Consider the following 22,007-nt stretch of genomic DNA (forward strand, 5'->3'; position numbering starts at 1 on the left):
CAGTGACCTTCACTGGGTACTCTTACACAGAAGATGTCAAAAACAATATGGTGAGGAAGACTTGAATGCTTGATCTTCATTTGATCTGGTTTTGATTTTCTTGTAAGAATGTAAAAGCTTGGAGTTTTGCCTCTCACAGAGAACTCAAAACCAGAAAACAATAACTAACAGAGAGCTCAATTGTTGAGTCACTGAAGTAGCTTTTCTCTTCAGTTGGAATATTTGTCTATGTTTGCTTCTTGACTTTGATCCCATCTCTCTAGAGCAATGTAATGCTTGGGTAAAGCTCCAAAGTATCTCTTTTTTACTTGCTACTCTGCCACATAGCACCAAAGCTCCAGCTACAGGAATAGCCTCTTGTTTGAAGACTATTGTCCAAGAATGGCACAAAGCTGCAACAGGCTTAACCAGTCTGCCTGAAAGAGAATCCTTCATACTGAAATCATCAGTAATGTAATTTTTAGGACAACAGAGGAATGTAGCGGTTTAAAAAGCCAGAAAAAATGTCAAACACTATCACAAATGAGGCCTTTAAGGGAGAGAATTCCTGTAAATTTGCAGGAGACAACTTGTATGAAGTGCAGTCTCTGTCTCCAACAGTGAAAGAGCCCATGGCTTATCCCAAAGCCTGTTAGAGTTCTTGTTGCTGAGCACTCTTTAATTCTTCAGGAAGAAAGATCAGAAGGTGCCACAACAAATTCTTTAACCACAGCCAGCTGCAGCATTCTCTCATCCTTCAACTATATTGCATACAGGAGCTGCCATGCTGCCTTCTCTCCAAGTGAGCTCTGTCACACCTTAATAGAAATTGTCTTTTTCAGGGCCTTGTTCCTAAAAGGGGAAGGGAAATTTATTCATCTTTCCTCTGAGGGAAAAAAAAAAAAAAGTGCAATTAAAGAGATGACCTAACAAAATTACCAGGGAATACTGGCCGCTTGTAGAGTTCCTGTCCAGCTGGCTAATTTTGTAACTCACTGCAGGAGAATTGCGCTATGAAAGAAGAGTCAGGAAGGAGAGAAAGGCTCCATACTCTGCAGGAGCAGAGGGTGGCACTCTCTGCACAGCACAAAGCCCATGGGTGCTGCTTTCCACTTACAGCTTTTATAGCTACAAACACGTTTTTCTAAATATTTCCTTAGAGAAGTTCTTGCTCTCTAGCCACTGGCAACACAATGTTCCAATTCCCTGTACTTACTGCATGTTTTTCTGCTTACATATTTCTGTTATTTGGTGTCACTCAGTCTGCAAAAAATTCATCAAAAAAGAAACCTGTGCTAACCACATATAAATAGCTCTATTACTGGCAGATTGCAATCAGACTCAGGCATCCAACTCGCCTCTCACACCCACTGAGGAAAAAGATGGTTTTATATTAAATACAGACAATGGAACTAGAATGCAGGTCTTCAGAAATATGCTTTATTAGACATTGCCTTAATATTTAATTTATGTATTTTATTTACCCATAAATTTTATTTATATGTGTGAAACATTTTTACAGCATTATACCTAAGCAATTTTTAGCATGTCTTTTCTAGCATGGATAAGTATTTAAAATGTTGCTTTCCTGACTCATTGCTATAAACAATGAAGACAGATGCAACTGTGGTATGTCTGATAAAACAAGAGAGCTCAGAATGGATTTAATCAACCTTTACTATACCTAAGAGAAGGCTGGGAAATCATAAAAAGCCATGTTGTGTAACCATAAGGTTTGCATATGGGAGCTCTTGCGTACAGAGAATAAACTAAGATTTAAGGACTTGTTACTGAAAGTATCTTGCCAATGCCCTCCTCCTGTTTAAATCTGGATTCAGTTTTGTCACACCAGCTGTTTTGAAAAACAGAAACTGCTAAGAACTGCATTCATTTCTGTGGGACATTCTACAATAGTCTCTCTGGGCGAGGAAAGTTACTTTTGGTATCAGGATGCCTTAATTTTCCTGGAAATTAATTCAGAAAGTTCTTTCCATGTATCTCTGTGTGTGTGGTGTAGAGAGAGTTGATGGAAATTACTGGGGTTTATTCCAAGCTTAGATTTCCCACAATAAATGATTTTTTGCTGCCAGTCTGGAAGCAGTAAATTTCTAGTTATTTTTTTTCCTGGAAATTACTTTCCCAGCCGGGAGCTACTGGTTAGGAAAGTGCTGCCATTACACACACAAGTCCTATCCACTAACTTCATAAATGTCACTATTCTACTGAAATTGGTGCTTGCTTCAGCATTTCAGGAGCTCTCAAAATGGCATGGTACAATAGGAAACATTATCCTTGGAAGGACTTTTCATGCTAAAAGAGCATGAAGACCTTGAAGTTTTCAATGGGGAGTCCAACACAGAGACATTTGCTTTCTTAAAGATGACTGTGGAAGAGGCTTGTTCAGGGATGTGAACAGTTGTTGCCCCTGTATCTCCCCTTCCCTGATATGTGGTGAGAATGGACTACAGCTCTGATCTGGGCTGTGTGGCAGCTCTGTGAGGTGTGGGGCTGTAGGGAGTGGGAGATGGGGAATAAAGATTAGGCAGGAAACAAAGCACCTTTTACCCTTCTGTCCTTTCTTGATCCTCCCAGTAAATCCTCCAGCTGCCTGCCACATCTGTCTAACAGGCAGCTGTGACACTGGGGGAAGGCAGCTCACCTGGAAGAGGTTGGCAGGTACCACTTGCAAGCCTGGCTTCGTGGTCATTGCCTCCAGTGGGCAGTCAGACACCTTTTGGACCCAGTCTTCTGTGCTGCCTGCTGTGGGAAGTTGTTCAAGCCCATAGAGAGTCCTCCTGCCTGCTCACAGAAGGAGATCATAAATATAAAACATAATCCTCATTAAAATATGGTTTGAAAGGGTCAACAACTTGAGCTGAAGATACTTTATGAGCAGACTACTGTACGTTTGATCCTTAATTCTAGATGCTAAGTCATTGCTGAGCCGTAGTGATGAAAAGTGGTGTGGACAGGTTCTGCTAGCAGAGGGATGCTGAGATAAGGGAACAAAGACATACTGACAGAGTTTGTGAGGCCAACAACAGGGCAAACACGAACATGAGAAATCAGCATACAGTTGTGTTTGTGCTACATGCCCAAGGTCTACAGCTTGGAATAGTAGTGTGGCCCACAGAGCACCTTCTTTGCCTCCAAAGGATTACGGGTGCATGCACTCAGATGACCCCTGAAAAGGAATCCAAATAACAGGGGTGTAAGATCCTTAAAAAGAGAGCTGCTAGACTTGGACTTGTTCTTTCCCTTTCATTTAGATATTTTTATATTATTATTCCAGCAGTGTCTGAGCAAAGAAGGGTTTTGAATGTACTTTTCTACCAGCTAGTCTTTTACTTACATCCTCAATAACTGTGCATCAGCATAAGGAAACAGGACATGGAATCTCTGCCTTTACTTCTTGTCACACTGAGCCTCATGTGGAAAAAAAGTAGATTTCTTGTTTCAGGGATTTTTCAAAGCTTAACAAACATTTGTGGTGACATTGCCCTGAGATTTAACCGTAAGTGTTGAGAAAAGCAATGTGCCTCAGTGCTATGCTACAGAGACCAGACTGCCCTTCAGGCAGAAGTGTTCTGCTCAGAAAAACCCTCCTGCCAAGGATGCCAAGTGTCCTGGGTTTTGTGTTTATTCAGAACAGATAAAATGTAGTTATAAATTCTCTGATATATGCTTTTTCATCTGACAGGTAAGTCAAAGAAATATTACCCGGGAGGAGCAAAATGTAAATTCAAGCGCAGGCAGTCACAGTAAATAACTGACAAGGTCAGAGCCCAGGAACGCCCTTTACAGGAGTTTGCCCTGAAAAAAGAAGGGTAAAATAAGAATTGGTCACGCAAAGAATTATTTGCATCTTCTGCTTTCAGTGCAAGAAGTATAAACAAGCCAATTAAACTATTGAGACATTCCTTATGTGTCTTTCCTTCTAAATGAGATATGTACATTTCCCAGGGAGGCAGCCTGGTCCTGGTGGGCAGTGAGCAGTCCTGTCCCTGAGCCTCCCTCAGCCTTAGGCTAATCACGTTGTTACTTTTTGTAGGTGCCTAGTAAAGGCTAACAGGCAGCTTCATCTCACGAGCACTGGAAGGATTAGGTGGAGATCTGTTTCACTTCTTTGGGATTCAGGCATTGTCTCCTACAATCAGGACATCAAACCCACGGAGCAGGTGAATGGCCTGGACTAGACATGGGGTCAGGGCTGGGATGCATTCAACACAAGACTGCATTTATGAAAACAGAAAGTTTTCTTTGACACCAGCCCTCTAACTTCATGCTTGTTATATGCATCCACTTGGACACCAACTGAAGGTGTTATCCATTTCTTCCCATTGAGTAAATTGTTGTCTGACACTCACTGCAGGATGTGGTGTGAATCAATGGGGTACAGAAGAGTGTAAACCAGAAAGCTGCAACGGAAGCAAGAAGTGTCCCTTGCCCTCCCATCACCCTCAGAAAGGTTAAGTGGCTGCTGTACCCTGACTCCTGGTTTTTGTGCAGGTCCTGTGCTTTGGGCTCCCCAGGATGCTCGTGAATATTCCTTTCCCGTCCCTTGCTTCGTGCTCAGATGAAGCCGGGGTGCTTTTAGCTAGGAAAGACCTGAGCCCTTTTCCTGTTTCCCATTCCTCTGTCCCTTCACTCCCCTGACTGGGCTGCAGGGTAGGGCAGGGGACTGGAGCAGCGGCCGGGTGCGCTGCCCAGGGCAGCCGCCCTCTCCAGTGCCTGCACCGCAGCCCCTCCATCTCCCACGGCCCCGGGGGCGAAACTTTTCCCGCAGGATCCGCTCCCGCCGCCGCTCGCAGGGGCTGAGGTGCCTCCAGCTCGGCGGTTCCCGAGCCCGCCGAGGATACAGCACCCCGGGGAGGGCTGCTCGGACCGCGCTACCCCCGCTGCCCCCCAGCCCGCTCCCCGCCCGGTCCCCGCCGAGCTCCGCGCCGCAGGTGACCCCCCGGGGGAGGGCAGGGGCCGGGAGCGGCCGGGGGAGGGGGCGAGGGGCGGGGAGGCCGGGCTCGGGGGGTCGCTGTCAGCGGCGCCGCTCGGGGCACGGCTCGGCGCGGCAGCTGCGCTGGCTGAGCGCGGCGCGGCACGGCTCGGCACGGCTCGGCACGGCGCGCCATGCTCCGCAGCGGCCCCGGCGCGGGGCTCGTCCTGGCGGCGGCCGCGGCGCTCTGCCTCGGCGGGGCGGGAGCCAAGGTAACCCCCGGCACCGGCGGCACCGGTCCCCGCCCGCACCGGGCAGGGCAGCGCGGCAGCGGCGAGCCCGACGGGGAGGGGGAGCCCCGGGAGCCCCGCCGGGAGGAGGGGAGGGACCGGCAGTCCCGGGGCGAGGGGTGCAGCAGAGCTGCCGGCAGCGCGGGTGAGGGGCGCGCCGGTGCTCCCGGGACCAGGGATGCGCCGCCGACACCGGCAGGAGAGATGCAGCGGGGCGGGCGCGGCTGTGGGTCCCTTCGGCTCCTGTCTCTCGGGGTTTGGGGTGTGGGGCTGGCCGGGGACTCGCCTCGGAGTGCGAGAGGCACCGCGAGACGGGATGCTCCGGGACTCCGGATCGGCCCCGCCGCTTCGGTACAGCCGGACCCGAAATCCGGTGAAAGCCCAGTGACGACGGATTCCCAGCAGAAATGAGAACACTTGCCCAAAGGCATCCCTGCCACGGGCACAGCCTGGCTCGGGGAGTCCAAACCAAATACCTCGCGCTGTTTTACTGTCACCGCTCATGTGCACCTCGGCTGTAGCAGGGGGAACAGGTAAACTCTGCGAGTGACAGGTACAGCTCCCAGGGCAGGGATCCGCGCAGAGCTGGGAGCAAGTGGGCACGGGGAGCTGAGAGAGCGGCGCCCGAGCTGCGGTGGAAAGGCAGAGGAGGAAACACGGAGCGCCCCACAACCAGGAGCAGCTGCAGAGCAGTCGCTCTGAGATTTGGGAAGGATGAGCAGTCCTGGTCCCGCTAAAGGGAGTGGGACTTTTCTATGGACCCTGACAGAGCCATGGTTTGACACCTCTAGTAGAGATTCTCAATTTTATAAAACATGAGCCACTAGAGTATAAGAAAATATTATTCCATACATTTATGTCTTGCTACATATTCATGTATATATAAAGAAAAAAAGTGTGGGGTTGCTTTCTTTGGTGGCAAACAGCATTATAATTCTGCCTGATAAAGTAATTCCCTGCCACAGCACACAAACACGCAGCAATGACTGTGGTTGAAATGAAGATGTTTTATCTCACTTTGGTATCCTAGTGAAGATAGCTACAGTGAGAACTTAATTAAGCCACATTTCTGGCTCTGAAACACTAACTTTACCAAGATCTATTGAATTCTATGGTTGTGGGGCTTTGTATTTTGTTTCTCTTTCAAGTCAGGATTGCATTGCAGAATGCAAGCTTACCCTCATCCAGTTGCATACCTCTCTTATTAAACTACATAACTTGCTTGCTTCCCTGAATTATTGCATCCTTCCTGTGCTGCTTTTCTTCTACCTTTGCCTGTACAGTTGTGAGGAGCAAGTACTGGCTGTGTGCTGTGCATTTGGGGGTGAAAGGCAATGGTGGGACTCTGAATGCATCAGCAAACTCTCTAATTTTTGCTAATTTTTCTCTAATGTTTCCTAGTCAACTTCAATTGTTCTCTAACTCTGAAATCAGGAGTCTTTGATTTCACACCAGGCAGTAACTGAACTAAAGTATTGACCAACAGCACCACAGAAAAGAAATTGCCTCTTCAATGAAGAAGCAGCAGTCTCCTGCCTGCTTTCCCCAACTTGACTTCTTGCTGTGTCAATTATTGTTTTGATCACGTTGTTTATAGGCTCTTAACATACTGGACAATTCCTTTTGCAGAATGAAAAGCATTTTCTATTGCTTATCTTCCTCAATGTGACGGGGAATTCTGTGTCCAAACAGACGTGTGTGTACATCTCTTGCTCCCTGTTTTTATTATTTCTTGGAGTAAGTTGCACTTGCTCTTCACTCATCAAGGACTGCACTGTGCTGCGTAGGCGTCACTATTTTTATCTTTTTGGCTACACTGATAGTGTTGCTATGCTAGTAAAGAAATATACATCCCACTCTAAGTTAGTGGTTCAAATGTAGTTCAGTTTATCAGTTGAAAAAAGGTATTCAACGATTTATGAGAAATTTTTTGTCTTCTGGCTTAGAGTTAGCAATGTAAACACATAACAGAAACTCCCCTGGCAAGGGCAAAGTCTGAATGAGATACAGGGAACTGAATTGTTCTTTTCATCCAAGAAGGTGGTCTCTGCCAGTAAGAGCTGAGAAAATTTGTGATGCTGTGAGGTAGCGTGGATGTTTGCAACATGTTTTGTGGCAAAGTAGAGCTCTCTCTGGAATCCTTCACCAAGTATTCCAGCAATTTAAAAGTAGGAGTTAGATCAAATGAAAGAAAATTTGAAGATAAGGTGCATGATGTTTCCTCCTTCGTGTCTGTATCAAATGGAACAAGATGTGCAGATAAGCGGCTTGTTTATCCTGAAGGAAGAATGTAAGCCTGATGAAAGAGTAACACAGTCAAAATTATGTCTCTGTATGTCCATTAAATATTATCTGTTTAATCAAATCCCTGTGGAGGAGTTCTCTATGCCAGTGCCATCCTTCATCTGGTATTCTTCTGTTCACTTGCGGGCTTAAAGAAAAAAAATCAAGCCTTTCTTGTTCTGTTTAAGAGAAGAAATCTTAGCAATCCTAGACCCTCCAGTGAAAGTCTTAGTCCTTTACCCAGCAAGAACTATGGCAAAATTCCTGCTGGTTTCAGAGGGAGCAGGATCCTTCCCAAGATCAGTGAAAGATTAAAAAAAAAATCAACTACTAAAATATGCACCTCAATTAGCAAAGAATGTGGCCTGATTAGTAAAGTGTATGAAATTTCAGCTATTAAATTCTACAGCCCTGATCAACAAAGCACGCTGCACATTTGGCAATGTATCCAGAATCTCAACTACTGTACTAGTCTCCTACCAGATCAACCAAGCATGCAGCTGAATCAGTAAATTATGCAACTGGAGCAGCAAAATATGCACTTCTGATTGGGGCAGGAGGATAGGGAAGGTCTCAAATGTTTTAAATTGGCGCACAATAGGTCTGTCAGTGGTCAGCATCTGCCTTGAGAAAAGTAGGGGCAAAATAAGTAACTTTTGCTAAGTCATTCTGGACCCTTGCTGGACTGGAAAAATATATTCCTCAAATAGCTCAGTGTTTGTTAGCAGCAGTCCCATTCTTTACCAGATGTACTGCACATCTGGTTCCAATCCCAGCAGCTGCCAGGTGTGGGGGTTATTTTAGTAACACTCTAATGGGATTTTTAGGTCCAGGTAGCTTTTGCTTTATTCCTCACTGTAAAGCACTGAGTATGCACACCAGGCTGTATTTCTGTCTCAAGAAATGAAGCCAGTCAAGACAAATAAGGCACCTTCAAAGAACCTGAAAGTTTTGTTGGCAGTGGACTTAATATCTATTAATCTCTTCACTGTTTGTGAAAGTACTTTGTGCTTGAGGAGCAGAGAAATGATAGGTCTTTCCTGTTTTCTTTGTATCTTGATTAATTGCCATAACTGCATCCTATTGTGTTTACAATGTGTTTTGGCAGATCAGATGTTTACCGTGCACAGAGTTTGGATGTTTGGCCAGTTTGGGGAGCAGCTACCTTTATATATTCTGAAGCAGTAGAGCTGTTTCTCCCTAGCCTGTGTGTATGTACTTTAAAAATCCAGTCACAGTGGTTGGTTCTGAACTTCAGAAGCTGTTTTTTCTTTAAATTATTAACTTTTCTTTATACAGAAGACCTGCAGGTTGTCATATTTTAATAAAGATGCAGTTTCAGGGTTTCTATAAACCACTTTTTGTTTTTTTTTTTTTTTTTTAATGTCTGGAAGTAAACAGTGTTAAACTGACTGGGCTCAAGGAAGGCGTGAGAATTGCTTTGTTTTATTGCACTGTTCACTTTAGTACCCAGGAGCCTGAAACATTATTTGAGTCTAAAAATTATCTGGACTTGGGGTTTTTTTTGTTGTTTTGGTTCATTTTTTTCTGACTTTGGTTCGGTTTTTCTTTTTTGTTGTTGATTTGCTGGGTTTTTTTAATCCACTAAATTTGGTTCATAAAGCTGGCTTGCATTGGATTTCTTACTTACCAAATTTCTGCCTCATTTCCAAGTCAGTTCAATGAATGATCCTATTTAGTTCTTTTTCCTGTTTAAAATATTTCCTACTGAGTCCAGAGCAGTGCCCTTAAAACATAATTGATTTGGGTCATTGAACCCTTATTTTTCATGCATGTTAGTTTACATCCCGCCACTGGTCTGACTGGTATTTAAATTAGAAAATTGCAGGCGGATTTCTTCTAGAGGCTAAAGTTCACATGGAGTCTCTGGCAAAATAAGATCCTGGAGTACATATCCCTGGAACTGGGCAATGATTTGTAACTCTTTTTTTAATTCTGTCTGGCCAGAGTGTTATAAATCTGGCGCTCGCTTGTTAGCGTCACGCTAAGCAGCAATAATGTCCACAGTGTTTTAGTCCTGATAATTCTAATTATGGAAGCACTGGAGGAGCTGAAAGCTGAGAAGATGGACAAGGCTGGCCTCAAGTCCTGCACAGCACAGGGGATTCTCTCTTTGTAGAGCTGAACCACAATTCTCTCATTCACCAAGGCCAGCAATGGAAGCAGCTGCCAAGGTAAGAGAAACAAGACAGTGGCAGAAGATTTCTGGAATTATGTGGGTAATCTTTGTGCAGAAGGAGCTAAAAGACTGTAGTGCTGGTAGAGATACCAACCATCCTTGGGGTGAAAACGCTGAAATATTTTTTTTTCCTTACTATCTAAGAGGCTGGAGCAAACAATCCTGTTGCACTGGTTTGCAAAGACCCAGCAAACAAACTTTCCTGTGGTAGCCAATAATTACTATTCTCTCCTCTGCTTTTTTTTTGTGTGACAGACCAGGAATGGTGGTAAAATATTCAGGTCTCTTTCTTCCTGCCTCCCTTTCTTCATTAAAAAAAAAGGAACTCATGGCATATTTTGTACCAGAGAGTGGCTCCCCAGCAGTAGTGTAGCTAGACCAGGTCTGGTACAGCAGTTCTTGCCAGTACACACTGTCCTCTGTATGCACTGATATCCCAGACCTATAAATGATAAATATTCAGCATGGTGCTTAGATACTTGCATGAGTATGGGATGTACTAAATAGAAAAGTCATCCTCTTGTACAAATTCATGGCAGGAGAAGGGTGGAGCAGGGACAAGGCACATTTCATTAATATGTGTAACAACTTTACAGCAGTAGGGAGAAGCCTGACTGTCAGCCTTGGTTTTCAAACTCACTGTAAGAACATTATCATTCCTCTCACAAGCTCTCAGCAGCAAATGGCCCCGTGGTCCATTCTGAATATCCTTACTCATGTCATTGCCAATAGAAAGGAGGTTCTAATTTTGAGAAGAGCAAAGGCTAATTTGCCTGTATTTCCTTTCTAGAGTTCTTGGAGCCCTACTGGAGCTCACAGAAGTCATCTGAGACTTCAGGAGGATGTAAATCAGGCCATAAGTACTGCTGGCTTGGATTAGTAATGATGTGCATTGAGGACAACATCTGTATTTGGGTTTGGGTGGAGCCCTTTCATGGTGGAAGAGTTGGTAATACTTTTACAGTACCTTTCATCAGAGCATTTCAGAGTTTCACAAATATCTAATTACAGAAACTATTAAACTAAGTGAAATCCTTGTTCCTGGGGGAGTACAGGCAGTACCATTATGCTTCAATAGAAAGCAGGGGTGGGTGGTGTTCAAAGTGGCAAAACAAAAGCAATTTTTCACATGCAAGCCATAACCTGCTACACTATCTCATTTTCATCCTGTGTTTTACTCCTCTCATTTCTTTATATTAGCAGCCAGGTTTCAACACCAAATGAGCTCAACAAAATGAGCTGCCACAAGCCTTCATTCAGAACTACTGTCAGCTCTTAGGAAGGGATTCTGGAAGTTCATCCATCTCTTACTGATCTGTTTTCAAAGTATTTATATTTCTTTATTCTGCTAAGGTGTAGCAGGACTTAGCTGGGGTCAGGTGACAAGGAGGCCAATAATGACAGATTCCTGGGCACAGGAGCTCTGGGATGATGTGCCTCTGAAAGTCCAGCCTGATCCAAATCCCAAGGAGTTGGTCATTTCCAAGGACAGCGTGCCTGCTGTGAACTGTGCTTCATTTGGGATTAGCAGTGGGAGATCTAATCCATTTATACTACTTAAGTCCATCTCTCTCCTGGTCTTGGTTAGTAAATATTCCAGTGTTTAGAGACTGAGTTTTTATTAAAGGGATTTTTTGACTGAAAATGTGAAGCCTTTACTGGTAGCACTGAGACTCAAAGCCCAGGCTGCCCATGCCCTTGGCTTCCTCCTGTGCTCCAGATCTGCATGGGTGGGCACTTCAGGTAAATCTGAGCCTTCACTATTTGAATATGAGGGCCCCAAGGAGCTGCTCATCAAGACTAACCTTAAATGAGAGCTTAGCAGGCTGAACACTTTGATTTGCCTCTAAAATCAACAGTAACTTATTCCAGGTTTCCTGGTTGGAATGTGAATGGGAAGAAGAAAGGATGTCTGCAAAGCAGATTTATTTAGGAAAACAAACTGCTCACTGGTTGGGACCCTGTAACAACAAACCCAGGCTAAGTTTTCCTCTGTCTGCAGTATCTGTGATACTTTTTTCAGCTTTCTCCCAACCCTCCCTGCTGTGCCCTCATGGTCTCTCCTTATGTGTAAGCAATAAAGTAAAATTTACAAGCATCCTCCTCTCTGAAATCCTGGCAAAGACAGAGTCTTGGAAATTTCCCTTTCCAGAGTGCACGAGAGGAGACTAATCCTGGGAGGAGAAGGTGGGGAGAAGTGCTGCTGTTTGTATTCCATCCAAAGCTAAGGATGAGCACTCAGATCATAGCAGACCCATGGATGCTCCAGCTCCAGCTGCAGCAATGGCTCATGTGGAAGCCCAGCTTAAAAGATTGCATGAAAGGGAGAAGGTTTTTCTTTGCTTGCATTTGAAAGATCCCTACCCATGTCTTCTGCAACCCCCCCCCCACCTGCTAGTGACATTTAGTGACACAACAACCTGGTTCCCAAAAGGCTGGGATAACAGCTCTGCAGCAGTAATGGTCACACAGAATATTTGCAGGTTTGGCATTCTCATATGGAATGTTTCTTTCTCCATATGTTTGTACAATAGGCTTCCAGCATGTGAAACATCTGAAGTGTCTGAATGAAACAACAGGGTCATGTGGCTGGAAGTGCAAACACAAACAGCTCTTCTTTTGCCAGGCCTGTTTACATGTACATGTGTGTGTTTTATTTGCTTTTAAAAATACAAGTTTATTTCCCAGGAAGTGGCCAGCAAATTTTGCCTGGGATTGCCTTTCAATTCTCCTTTCTCCTGTTTGTCCTTTCAAAATTAAACAGAGCAGCTCTGGGCACCTAAGGTGCATATGGATTTCATTATTTATATCTCCCCCAGGTATTTGGGAGGTGATATATATGAATTTGGGAACATTCATTTCACAGATTCCTATGGATATACATAACTTGTTCAAGGGTGTACAATTTTTATACTGAACTCCACAAATAAACTTTTGCTGCAGGACTATAGCTTTTGTTTTGTTATATATTCCATCTGGTTACCAAGCAGTAGAAAACAATCTGACCATGTTTTCTACTCTTTAATTTGAGCTGCTTTAAACGGCTCAATTTATAGAAAATGAAAACCAGATTGATCTTCTGGAAATTGCCCCATCACCCCTGCCAGTTCCCACCAACCCTATCATTTACTATTAATTTTTCTATGGTGTGTTGTGTACCCTTTGTTAATGAGAACTTGCTCCAGTAGAGAATAGACCTATGTGACCTATTAAAGCCCTGAAGCAAATGGCCATGGCATCTTGAACTCTTCATTACACTGCCTTACTTTTATTTACCATGGTCCCATCATATTCAGGATTATTTGCCTGAGGAGACACTCTAAATGATGCCTTTGTTTCTCTTTCTAAGGCTTTACATTTTTTTGTATGTTTGAATGAGGGTATTTTCTGAAAAAGGAACCCAACAAACTAGAACATGGATAGCAGCTTTGTGTAGATGAAGGATCTTATTTGATAGGGCATCTTGCATCTTTGTTGGAGAATCTCTATTTGTTTGCTGAGTGTCCAGTCACACGAGTTTGCTTTGTTTCCCCCCCCTGCAAGGATTAGTCTGAAAGGTCTACAAGAAAAGGCTGGGAATTCCAGCACTCCCTGGTGGATGTTATGTCAGATATGTTGTATGCTTCCTTGGGCATAAAAGCTGATGTTGTGATGAAAGGGGAGAGCCAATGTTCAGACTGCTCTCCTAGGGACATGGATCATATTTGTTGCAGGAGGAGAGCACAATAAATTTATGAGGCAGTTATGAGAGGTTTCTGCTTAAAATAGTTCTGCTTTATGGGTGTAATGGTTACAGTCCCCAAGGGAGCACTGCCTAACCAGGTGGGTCTTTCCAAGCACTGGATTTGCACATTTTTAATAGATTTTTCAAATCATTTGATAGAAAAACAATCTGGCTTTTGTCCTTTCAGACTGAAATGAGAAGAATGAAATTAATATTGTAATGTGGGACTGCAGTCAAGATAGAGAAATATTCAGAATAAGACCTGGCACTTAGTTTCTAGTAAAAGCACCTGATGTAAATGAAATTAAACAAAAAAAATGTCCTGTGCCTTGGCCTAGGTCTCTTCCAGAGCACTTCTATCTGTATTTCACACTCTACCAACATTTTATCCACTTCATAAGCATGTCTGCACCTTGACATGCAACAACTATTGAGTAATCAGTGAATGCTAGGATTACTCCTGTATGGCAACTTCAGTCTGAGAATCTGACAGGTGAAAAATGTACCCATGAGCTGCCAAGCCCAGAGAAAAACTATTCACCATAAGCATTTCTAGCTCTAAAAATATAGATCATAGCTGTAACTTGTGAGAGGTCTTGTAGGTGAATCCAACTCCATCCTAACTAGAGAATTGAAAGGGGAGAACTAAAACTTCTCCCTATTTGTGATCTGGTGGAAGAGAACAAGAATTCTTTTCAGTGTTCTGAGGCTTCACCTCTGAGCCCTTAGGTAGCTGAGTTAGCAATGAGCCTCCTGCAGTCCCACCTTTGCTGAGAGGGGACATCCTCTTCCAGAGGGCTCTTATGACCATCTCTAACTATTGCTCTGAATTTCCCTCTGTAGGAAAGAACTCTGGCTTCTGCCTGCAGAAGGAAATGAGCTAAATTAGCCAGCATTCCTTGCACCCAGGGCCGGGTGTTCCTCATCTAATACAGGAATCTTGCAGCAGATACTCAAAAAGGTCTGTGGCTGCTGCAGAAAAATCTTCCCACTGCTCATAACTGTGGTGTAGGTTGGCATCTCTGGCCTAATGAGGATGAACTGGTTTTCCTTCTCACCAGAGCCTCCCAAAAGCAGCAGAGCATTCTGCTGCCTTTACTCAGCATGCTCTGAAGGCAAGCACGAAATGTCAATGTATGCTCAGAGTGCATACATGCTGATCATGCTATGGAAAGCTGGGCTGTTCCATGGGTGATTGTTCACAAAACAGCCCCTGCTTGTGTCCCTGGGAACAAGCATTTTTTTGTTGTTTGGGAGCAAGCATCTCTGGAGTTAAATGAGGAGGGCTGTTGTTCTCCACAGTGCCTGGTGGTTGTCGGAGTGCCCGTGTTTGTTTTTTTGTATTTTTCCTTTTCCCCACCTCCTGCTCTGAGCGAGGATCAAGGAGGAGGGATGGTGACCTCATGGTGCAGTTATGCAATCTGCCAGAGCCAGGTATCAAAACACACTGCAGCTGTGGAGCTGGGACCTCGCTGTGGCTGGGGGCCCTGGCCTCCTGGCTCTAATGAGATCACTGACCTTCTCCTGCCACTTCTTCTGCAGCTGCTTTGATTCCCAGGGAGTTGTTGTGGCCATGCCTGCCTAACGGTTTGGAAAGCTGCTGCAGGGAATGCTGCATCCCCAGGCAGGCTCTGGGAGCTGGCCCTGGAGACCTGCAGCAGGTGAGGGTACCCTGAGCCCTGCCAGCCTCTTTCCATCCCAGCAGAGCTCATTTGCCTCCATCCAAGGGTATGAAAACATTCCTTCCCCCCTGATTATTCTTTTTTTGGTAGGAAGTGAGGAGAAGGTTGCCTGTTCTCCAGTGAAATAAAGCAGTGCCTTCCCAGCAGTCTTCTTGTGATGCTTGAGCTGCAGCAGAGTCACATATGGGAAGAATAAGAGAGAATAGCATGTCTGCAGTCTGAGGCATATTTGGGCCTCCAAGTCCTCAAGTCTCATTCAGACTTTGCATTCTTTGCTCTAATTGCTGAACTGCATTCCTGCTTCCCTCCCCTACTCTTCTAGCAGTATTTTTGTTTTCCTTGTCTCCTTCAGTAAGAGGCTTTCACAGCTTCCTTTCCTTCCTACCTGCATATTTGTTCTTTCCAAACGTCCTGCAAATTATTAAAACCAATATAAAACCCAGAGATAATTGTGAAAACAGGGCCCTGTGAAGCTGTCTGATATGTGCCAAGAAGAAATACAAGACAAGTCCATTTCCTGAAAATGGGATTTGCAGAGTGGAAATGTCACATCCATAATCACTTTCATGTGGTGGAACTGCTGCTGCCCACCACTAAAATAACAGAGCATCTGTTAAAAAATGTGGGTTTGGTTTTGCTTAAATCCAGCAGGTTGCACTCATTTAAAGAAGTATTAGGTCCTCATTTAAAAACAGGAGTGCAACTGCTCTGGTACCATAAATATATTAAAATGTATTATGGCACTCTGGTACCATAAATGTATTAAAGCAAATGTGTGCTCAGCCCAGCTTGAGCCCTGTTCAGAGCTTGTTTGTGTGAATGGCCCCAGGGAGCAAGGAGAACACACATGTGTGCAGGAGGTGGGTTTGTGTTGGCAGGGCAAGACCCCTCAGCAAGCAGGGTACTCTCAAAATTGATAGAAACTCTTTTGGAGATCAAGCTGGAAAATAATTACAAATAAAGACAAAAAAAAGGAGACAGGGGAAGCTAATAACCAAGCACAGTGTCAGCAATTTTTGTTGTGCTCTGTCCATGCCATGTCTGATCTGCTTGTGCTAACTCTGCTACTTTCCATCACCCAGAGACACTTGAGGAGCTGCCCTAACGTGGGATGAGAGAGTCTCCTTTTGCTGTTGCCTCTGCTTCAAACAGCAATTTGGCTTTTGGCAGGGAGGGAAGTGGTGATTCCAAGGCATTTCTAGGAACTCTTGTACTGCCAGGTGGAAAAAATAGGTTAGATGTGCTGCAGCTGTATCTAGTTCATTCTAATGGAAGAAAATAAACCTTGCATGCAATGATGAGCTGAAAATGCAAAATTAAATAGAGCACTAATTTTCCAAAGTCTCTGGTTTACTTTGTCCTGTGCTTGGAAAAGGTCCTGCCAGCTTTGCTACCAGCTTTGATCTCTAGATCAGTCAGCTAGCGAAGGAAATGTGGTCACTTCTTAAACCAACAGACTGGAGTTTTCTATCTCACTCTTGGGATAGTCTTTCCTCAGATCCTGCATTTGATGAGCATCCAAAAAGCTCAGACTTCCCTAGCTTGGAAATACTGTGAGAGGAAAACTTGGGGCTGTTGCTGGGAACCACAAGAATCGTATTTCTGGTACCTTGCAGGGAGTTCCAGCCATGTCAGCAAGTAAAGACTTGTCTTTATTTTGTTTTTCCCTTGCAAACTGGGATTGTGGAATGACAACTTTCCCTTTTTCCTTCTCATTTTCTTTTTAAAACCCCAAGTTTAGCATTTTCTCTCTGCTCTGGCTGAATGTTTGGGCCACTTCATATTTCATCCCAGGTGGCTGGCTCTGTTCAAATGTCCTCGGGAGCCCGAGTGATCTTTAACTTGGAATGAGCTTCCTATGTTTGCAGGGAAGAAGGGGGAAGTAGCTGGGATACCACACCTCTCCCTCTGTGTTTTGAGCAAAGATGTTGGTGTAGTCAGAGTTTTAAAGTTTGGGCAGGATAAATGTGAAGGAGCTGGTGAAGGAGCCTTGAGGCATTTCCAGCTCTTTGAAAGAAGCACACGTGTGTGTGCATGTGTGCACATAAGATGTTTTTAATTTTGGAGGGGTGAGTGATCCCAAATAAAGCTTGTTGAATTTTCATCCCACTGATGCTATGTTGAGCTCGGATGGCTAAATTTAATCATCTAGGCTGAACAATCTTGGATTCTAAGACTGCATCCATCTCTGTGCAGAAACAATTTGCTTACCCCTGTGGCTTCAGTGCAATCAGCTGCAGGCTGACCAGATAAGGCTGCTGTGGGATGCCCATACATTGTCCTGTTCTGGCTCTAGGATGTGCAGTGGATTTTGATTTTTAAATTAAGCAAAAAAAACCCTCTACCTGTAGAGGAGTTCTTTCTTTTCTATCTTAGAAGTGTTTAAGTAGTGGGGCTATTTTACAGGAAGGGACAAAACATAAAATAATCTTCTGATTCAAATCATGGGATCATAACCAAATATCCTGTCTTCACAAGGAGTTTTTAAAGGGCCTAAGGTCTGCATGAAAAGCTTCTGTCCTCACCTTACTCCAGTACTAGTTTATTTTTCCTTTCAAGCAAAGACCAAAAAGCCCTTTTATTTGGACAAGGAGTTAATACACATCTGTGCTTGAAAAGGCTAAGAAATGCAGCACTTCTTAATGTTCAGTCAGTTTGAAATATAGTGGATTATTCCTACGCTTGTTTCTAAAAAGAAGAGGAAGTGACATTTTTAAATCTGCCTGGAACTCGAAATACATGTGAGAAATGCAGAGAAGTTGAGATGTGCATAAAGCATTAATGAGGGCAAAGTGGGTTATGAACTTTGCACATCATTTCCTTGCAAGCCTGCAGCTGGGTACCTCTATTAGGTGAGTGTTTTGGCCCCAGGCATGTAGTGGAAATTCAGTGGCTCAGCTGTGTGTCTTCAGTTCCCTTTGCTGAGCTTTGACTCAGGGTATGCACCCCAAGAACTTGCTATTTCTTGGGTATTTTATAAAAGAAAACAAGCTACATTGAAACCCAGCCATGCCTGCTTGCTGTGGCTCAGGCAGAGGCTGGCACCCATCACTGAGGAGGCTGGGGGCCAGCTAGAGGCTGCCACAACTTGCCATTCATGGCTTTTTGTAAGACCTCTGCAGGTTCTGAGCATGAGCTGCTGCAAGAACTTATCCTGTCCTGGCAAAGTGAGGAGCTTGCTTCTGAGCATGCCTCTGGTCCTGCTTGTTTGGGAGTAATTGTGACTAAAGGGTGGTAATTATATTATTAAATTAAATTAATCTTGTAGAGAGTGGGATTCCCTTAGAATGTGTTGATCCCCTGACAGTATTCCTACAGGAAGAATGCAGAGGCTCCAGGCCTACATTTGTAGGTGTGGTGTGAGTGGAGAGCAGATTTAAGAGTTTTATTATATATCAGATGATGATAACTACTCTTCCCAGTGCATATTCTTGGGTGGGCCTTATGGTAAAATCCCATCTGGCCAAAACAATAATTTTCTCCTTTTTATGCATGGGAATTCTGCTTTTCATCAGTGCCTCCTACTTCTTAAGAGCTCTTTGATGCACAGAATCCAGTTTGAAGCAGGGACACAGTGGCTCTGTACTGCACTCCTCTATAACACAGCAGGGTCTTGGGGAGCTGGTGCTGCTCAGGAAGCAGCCCAGATCTGGTGTCTGCAGTGAGATTCCTGAGCAGTGTCCTGCAGTCACTTCTGGCCACATCTGTTCATGTGTAAGAAAACCTCCCTACAGCGGCATCACATGTGGGTTTGCTGCAGATGTGCTCCTCAGAGGGGAGCAGAGCATTCTCAGCTTCACTTCCACTGTCCCCTTTGAGGGACAGCCTCAAGGTCCTCCTTGTGCTCCTTAGCCCTGTGTTTCCTGGTGCCTTATGACTCCTTACACATGTGTATCTCAAAGAGCTCAAAGCTGATGCCAATATTAACTTCTCAGTCCAAACACCAGCACAGGAGGAGGTAAGTACATGACAATGGGGCATTTTTTAGTAATGGCACGAGATTTAAGCTTTTCAGAGGGCTGTGTAGTGTCAAAGGGGGAAATGCAACATCTTGGCATGTTCTGAAATGGCCAACCATTGTGTCTATGGCTGAGCAGCAGTAGCTGAGATTTGAGTCACTTCTAAACATACTAAATGCAGTTCCCCAGTTCCCCCAGTACAGAAAGCATTTGTCTGACCACGATGGACTGGAGATTCAGTTCAACACAACTGTTGGAAGTATTTGGAATCACTGGCCAGAGAGGAAAGTACTGGAAAGCAGAAAAACAGGACTGGTGATCTGGTTCTCCCTGCTCATAATTCACCTGATTGGTGTGGGCATATTTCAAGTGTTGTTTTTAAAAAGACAACAACATATCATTTGCAAAGATTAAAAATGTGCCAATTTTTTTTTTTTGCATGCATCTGTCAAAAGCCCACAAGTCTGTAGCTTGCTGCAGAAGGGAACATCTGTGTCTAATTGGCAGAACCCAGGGTTTATAATGGGTGATTCAAATGAACAAAACCATTTTGTCATTCAGTCAGTTGGGGATTATAAACTAATCAGAAATCCTTCCCCCTCCCCTTCCCTCAGATCTATCTTGCATTTCTGTCCCTTGTGGATTTTTTTTTTCCTGATCTCAGAGCAAGTCTTGAATCTTTTTGGTCTCACAAGCCATAATAAATCAAAAATTCCCCCACTGCCACAACCTTTCAGCCCTGTTTCTGGAATTCACACATTGCAGTTCCCTCTCTGCCCAGATTCGAGGGTGCAGGGCAGCTTTGGGGGTTTTTATTGTAGCCAGCTGGTGGCTCAAGAGGCACCTTGCATCTGAGACTCCTTGGATGTACAGAGAATGTGCAAGATATTCCTGCTCAGATGCTGACAGTTTGACAGATCTGAGTGAAAGGCAAGGCAGGAAAGGGAGCTTATCCTGAGGGTGGGGGCGAGGGATTTGGGGGGGATGCACTTCCCCATTCAGCACTCTGCTGCTGAATCCCACAGGACCCTCTGATCTGGTGGCTGCAGCTCTGGGGTGTTAACAAAGTCTCCTGGTAGTAGAGGAGGGGCTGTGAACGCCTCCAAGCGCCTTCTCAGTGTCTGAAAAAAGGCAACTGGATCGGTTCCCATATTCCCCAAAACAAAATCTCAGCCCTCAATCACTGCTAATTTAAGGAGGCTTGAGCCAATCTGTGATCCTCCCACATCCAGGAGTGCCACCCTGCCAGAGCAGCAGTGCTGGTGCACACTCTGCCTCCTAAACTGGGCACATATTGGAGTGCAAAAGTTGGGTGGTGTTTACTGTTTCTTGCTATGCAAATGCTTGTTTAAAAGTGAGCTCAGAAGATTCGTGTGGAACAAAGGCAAGACTGCACCAATATGCTGGGATGAAGGAAAGGAATACAAGAGAAGTAACAGAAAATCCCTCTATTCTTCTTCCAAGTGGAAGAGGCATCCTCTCCCTGAGGAAAGAGGAGCATATTCCCGGGAAATCAGCAAGTTTTCAGTAAAATCCAAGTGGCAACGACTGTGTCTATATTTCTGATGGGAATTAGTAAATGGATCTAACTGTTAGGACCTGTAGCCTCTTAAATTGACATAAAGTTTTGCTTGTTTCCCCTGGATTTTTACAATGAATTAACTAATACAGACTGAGCCCCAACATTTTGCCTCCTGGAGAAAAGATCAGTAAATTTCTATTAATATGTTTTGGTTTTACATGTGGGACTCCTAAGGCATTAGAGAGAGAATAATATGTGTGTGGCAATGATTGTGGTTTCTTTTCCACTTGAGACTTCCAGCCATAATCCAGCCCAGGTGCCTTAAATGAGCAGCCTGTAGTTTATGCCACTATAATTAACGTGGGCTTTGATTTAGATGACACTTTTACAAGTCAAATATTGGATTCCAAGTTGAATACAGAACAAAGTTTCCACCCATGTTGCTGTTTTGGTCCTTTTCTGTGGCCATCCTGCATCCACCCTGAAATCCCCCAGAGTATGAGCAGCACCTGCTGGAAAACAAAGGCTGTGCCTTGTAGAACAGGTCGGGCTTTTTGTTTCTATTTAGGAGCTTTTAACATTTGGCATTGCATTTTTTTCCTTTCCATTTCAATATGAGCCAAGGGGAGGGACCAAGAGAAAAAAAAATCTGGAGTATTTTGATCTTTGTGGCTTTATATGGACTTCATAATCTTCGTTTGTTCTACTGCCAAGTTCCTTTGTGTTTAAATAGATAACAGACCAAGACAACTAATCATTTCCAATAAAAAAACCACACCAAACCCAAACCCAAATTCTTTTCCAATTAATGCTCGTAAACCCATGCTCCTAGACCAGGCTTGTGACCTAAGCACTTCTGGGTTTTTTTCTTTCCCTTTTCAAAAGCAATTGCCTAAGGCACAGACTGGGCTCTGTGCTCTGCAAATTTATGAAAGAATCTTGAAAAAAGGCTCTGAGAGTGGCTTTGGAAGAAGATAGTTGTAAATATGATGTGCAAAAGCAGCCTGATGCACCTTTAGAAAAGCGCAGAATGGTGGTTTGGTGGTTTTTATGGCCACCATTTATGGACTTCCTTCCTCCTTGGAGGCTGGAGGCTATTTGTGGAGAAGGAAGAAATAGCAGATTTACATGGAACTGTCACTGTGTTATGTAAAATGCATGTCGGTTGCTGGTTTACTGGTGAGAGCTGATATCTGCTGTCACTATTTTGAGAGGCTTTGCACTTGAAAAAGAGACAATTTGCCCAATGAAAAGCAGCTACATTTTACTGAAGTAAATAAGGCTGAATGCCCTTGAAACAGAAGATGAGTTGGTTGGATGAATCATGGGTGATCATCAATGCAAAGGTTCTTTTTTTACATGAAAATGTTTTTGTAATGAAAATAACACAGAGTTTTAAATGCTGTGACACATTTTCCCTTTAGCTTCTTAAGATTTT

General features: G+C 44.2%; 1 protein-coding gene across 2 annotated transcripts in view; it reads left to right on the forward strand.

Annotated features, from left to right (window-relative positions):
* Positions 1-5,047: 5,047 nt before the first annotated feature.
* Positions 5,048-22,007, forward strand: part of LOC311160491 (uncharacterized protein) — a 31,246-nt gene continuing 14,286 nt past the window's right edge. For both annotated transcript variants that reach the window (XM_084217317.1, XM_084217318.1), the window contains exon 1: positions 5,048-5,181. In XM_084217317.1, the coding sequence (XP_084073443.1) occupies positions 5,104-5,181 (78 nt within the window). In that variant the 5' untranslated portion in view covers positions 5,048-5,103. The remainder of the gene's footprint in view (positions 5,182-22,007) is intronic.

The sequence above is a fragment of the Fringilla coelebs genome (genome assembly GCF_963513975.1).
Source record: "Fringilla coelebs genome assembly, chromosome: 17".
NCBI lineage: Eukaryota > Metazoa > Chordata > Aves > Passeriformes > Fringillidae > Fringilla > Fringilla coelebs.